At 48.4% G+C, this 3,556-nt stretch overlaps 1 protein-coding gene across 1 annotated transcript in view; it reads left to right on the top strand.

Annotated features, from left to right (window-relative positions):
* Positions 1 to 9: 9 nt before the first annotated feature.
* The window catches only part of gabrb1 (gamma-aminobutyric acid type A receptor subunit beta1), a 47,603-nt gene continuing 44,056 nt past the window's right edge, over positions 10 to 3,556 (top strand). Inside the window, exons 1-3 of the mRNA XM_014011886.1 lie at positions 10 to 422; positions 522 to 613; positions 684 to 751. Coding sequence (XP_013867340.1) covers positions 340 to 422; positions 522 to 613; positions 684 to 751 — 243 coding nt within the window. The 5' untranslated portion in view covers positions 10 to 339. The remainder of the gene's footprint in view (positions 423 to 521; positions 614 to 683; positions 752 to 3,556) is intronic.

Here is a 3,556-nt window from a genome sequence, read left to right as displayed (position 1 = left end):
ACACACACACACACACACACCCTCCCTTTGTGCTCTGTTCTCCTAAAGGTGACCGGAGACTCTTGCGTCGTCTCCAAGTTTGAGGCAGACGGTTCTGATGGAACCGCCCGGTGCTGCGCGCGGCTTCCAGCTCGAGCTCTGCAGGTGACTCTTCTCTGCGCTCTTCWTCCTCCGCAAACTCGTCTCGCCGCTGACGCTCGGATGTTAGWGAGAAGTAAAGGACGCGCATGCGTTGCATTCTTCTTCTTCTTCTTGTTTTTCCTTTTTTTTTTTTTTGGTGGAATAACAGCTCTGCAGCCTAAGTTGCACCCGTGAGGAGCTCGCGTGGCAGGAGGAGCGATGCGGATGATCATGTTGGACCGGAGGTGCTGCTGGTTCTGCAGCTGGTCCCTGCTGGTCTCTGTGGTCTGCGGCGCGCAAAGGTGAGATCTGAGCTTTCTTATTCCGGCCAGGCCTGAGCGAAACACTGACCTGCAAACCTCTCCTCTGCTGCTTTTGCTTTTATTTTATGATTCTTTCAGCGCAAACGAACCCAGCAACATGTCGTATGTGAAAGCCACCGTGGACAAGTTGCTGAAGGGTTATGACATCCGTCTGCGGCCTGATTTTGGAGGTAAAGCTGCGACCATGTGTGGCGCCCAGCGGGCTGCTCGCCGCCTCCTAACAGTCTGATCTGTCCGCAGGAGCCCCCGTGGACGTGGGCATGAGGATAGACATCGCCAGCATCGACATGGTGTCTGAAGTCAACATGGTAAGTTGGAGTGTTTTTTTTTTTCCCCTCTGACGTGGCAGAACTGAGCGCGTGTTTGTTCCGACATGAACATGTGGAGAGAGATGTTAGTTTGGTGCAGCGCCGCCTCCTCCTGCTGCTCTCCTTTCAGCACCACGGACAGATCCGCAATGTGTTTGTCCGCAGGTTCTGTCCCGCCGTGTCACAACTGGCTGTATGGCAAGCCAAAACTGCCATAATTAGCATATATTATACATTCTCACTCTCGACTCGTCAACAAATTGACGCATTTCCAAAGTTCCCTCTGCCTTGGAAAGCTGTTGGGGCCATAAATCGGGCGTATATTTACGTGCAAATCCTAACGCGCAGTGCCGTAAATAACGTGCGAAGGCGCGGTGGCGTTTTCTACCCTAACCCCAACCCAAACCCTAACACTAACCCACCGCGGGTTCGCGCGTAACGCCACCGTGTGTTCGCGCTTTATTTACGGCGTTCGCGCGTGGCGCCACGGCGAGTTCGCACGTTATTTACGTCACCGCGCGTTAGGATTTGCACGTAAATATATGCACCGCGCGTTAGGATTTGCACGTAAATATACGCCCGATTTATGGCCCCAGAGGCCAACCATACTCTGTGTCTTATTTTGACGTGTCAGGTGACCCCCTCGCGTCAGTCTTTGCCGCCAGCGGCTTTTCTTGTGTGGGGGTCTGAGATTWAAATGACAGATCAGGATAAATGGTTAAGTTTAGGTAGTGGGGTCAGGGATAGGATGTCTACAGCGAATATTAGGTAATTTTAGGCTTTGGAACATGTAGTTGACYTGGATTTCCTACATTTTCTAAAAATGGTTAATTTTAGGTATCAGGGTTAATGGTTAATTTTAGGGTCAGGGACAGGATGTCTAAAGGGAATAAAGGTAATTTTAGGCTTTGGGACGGTAGTTTTTGTGAATTTTCTACACTTTCAGAAATTATGACAACAGATTCCGCCCCATCTCGTCAAAAAAATAACGCAAAYGGAGTACCCGACGCGTCAAAATGGGACGCAGAGGGAACTTTGGAAAAGCGTCAGTAGGTGACGACTCGGGAGTGAGAATGGGATGGCATATTTTATACCCTGTCTGACTTAAAAGTGATGTTTAAATAAGTCAGGCCACCATGAACCTCAGGAGGGCTTTACACCATTTATACCTCCTTCTGAGCAGAAATTTGCACTTTTACTCACATTTAAGTCACACAGCAGCACAATTTTCTTGTTGAATAATAATAAACCAAATATTTGACATATTATGGAGGGCTGGGGGGAGCTCAGTGGTCTTGCAAATCTGAGGCTGCAAGTCTGAGCTCAGGAAGGGCATCCAGAGTTGAACTCTTGGCAAATCATTTATGCAAGTTCTTCCTGACGAAGTAAGCAGCTAAAAGAAAAACAACAAACAAACAGCAAAACAAACAAACAAAAAAATAACAATAAATCTCTTTATCAAGCAGTTAGAATGCATCAAGTTCAATTAAAAAGGCATATTTTATGTTTATAAAGTGATTCAGGGAACAAAAACTGTGAACCAAACTAAATTATTTGAACGACATATTACACAATGCCACTGATCTTGACAGGGAAGGGTGGGTGGATGGAGGGTGGTCTTTGCCTTAAGTGGAGGAATTTTTAGGACCTGGATGATTTGTTCATGAGTGATAGAGCAAGAGATGGATCGCCGGATTGGGGCCTCATCCTCAGTAATGAGGGCGTTGCTTCGGTTGGTTGTGGTGAAGAAAGAGCTGAGTCGAAAGCTCTCGATTTACTGGTCTGTCTATTCTAACCGTCACCTGTGGCCATGAGGCGTGGATCATGACTGAAAGAACAAGATCCTGGATATGAGCTGCTGGAATGAGCTTCCTTCGTAGGGTGGGCCGGGCTCAGCCTTAYAGACAAGGGGAGGACCTCAGAGAGGCGCCGCTCCTCTGCATCGAAAGGAGTCAGTTGAGGTGGTTCATCTGATCAGGACGCCTCCTTTTTGAGGGGTTCCACACGGCCCACTGGTAGGAGACCCCAGGGAGTCTCGCTGGAGGGATCATATATCCTCCCTGGGAACACCTTGGGGTCCCCCAAGATGAGCTGGAAAGTGTTGCTGAGGAGAGGGTGGTCTGGATTTTGCCTCTGCAAAGATGGAGATGCCTAAATTTATCTTGTTTTCTGCAGAGCCACACGGCTGTGCAATCGGCGTTGGACAAAGCTGTGTTTAGTAACTAGAAAYAACTAAAATATGCAAGGTTTCACATTCTGGTTTACTGTGTCCAAACTTCATAGATGGAAATTTCAGCCTGACTTTTCCACCAGARGGGTTGTAAAAGTGGTGAATTGTGGCACTTTTTTGTTGCCATATGGCAGAGACTGAGAGTTTGTGAGGCAGGAGGGAGGTGGGTGCTTAGTGATTCCACACACGATCTGCGGCCTCAGCGTGCACGAGGACAGAGAAGGTGATGAAAGGAGGAGGGACGTCGTGGAGCCTCTCTTTGTGTTGTTTTTTGTTTTGTTTTTGTTTTGTTTTTGTTTTTGAACTCAGTGCAGTAATTATTACATAACGGCTGTCAGACTGTCTGCAGGATCTGATCTGACCACCTCACGCAGAGTGTGGTGATGTGTGCAGAGGAGCAGAGTCCGACAGAGACATTTTACCCACGCAGCCTGCGGAAACTCACACTGACAGCTGCACGTGTGACTGAATGAAGACGTGAAGCTGCAGAGAAACAACACACACACACACACACACACACACACACACACACACACACACACACACACACACACACACACACACATGCAACAAGC

This window comes from Austrofundulus limnaeus, unplaced genomic scaffold (assembly GCF_001266775.1).
Source record: "Austrofundulus limnaeus strain Quisiro unplaced genomic scaffold, Austrofundulus_limnaeus-1.0 Scaffold85, whole genome shotgun sequence".
In the NCBI taxonomy this organism is placed as follows: domain Eukaryota; kingdom Metazoa; phylum Chordata; class Actinopteri; order Cyprinodontiformes; family Rivulidae; genus Austrofundulus; species Austrofundulus limnaeus.
Note: the sequence above shows the minus strand (reverse complement) of the source record. Positions and strands in the feature narration are given on the sequence as shown.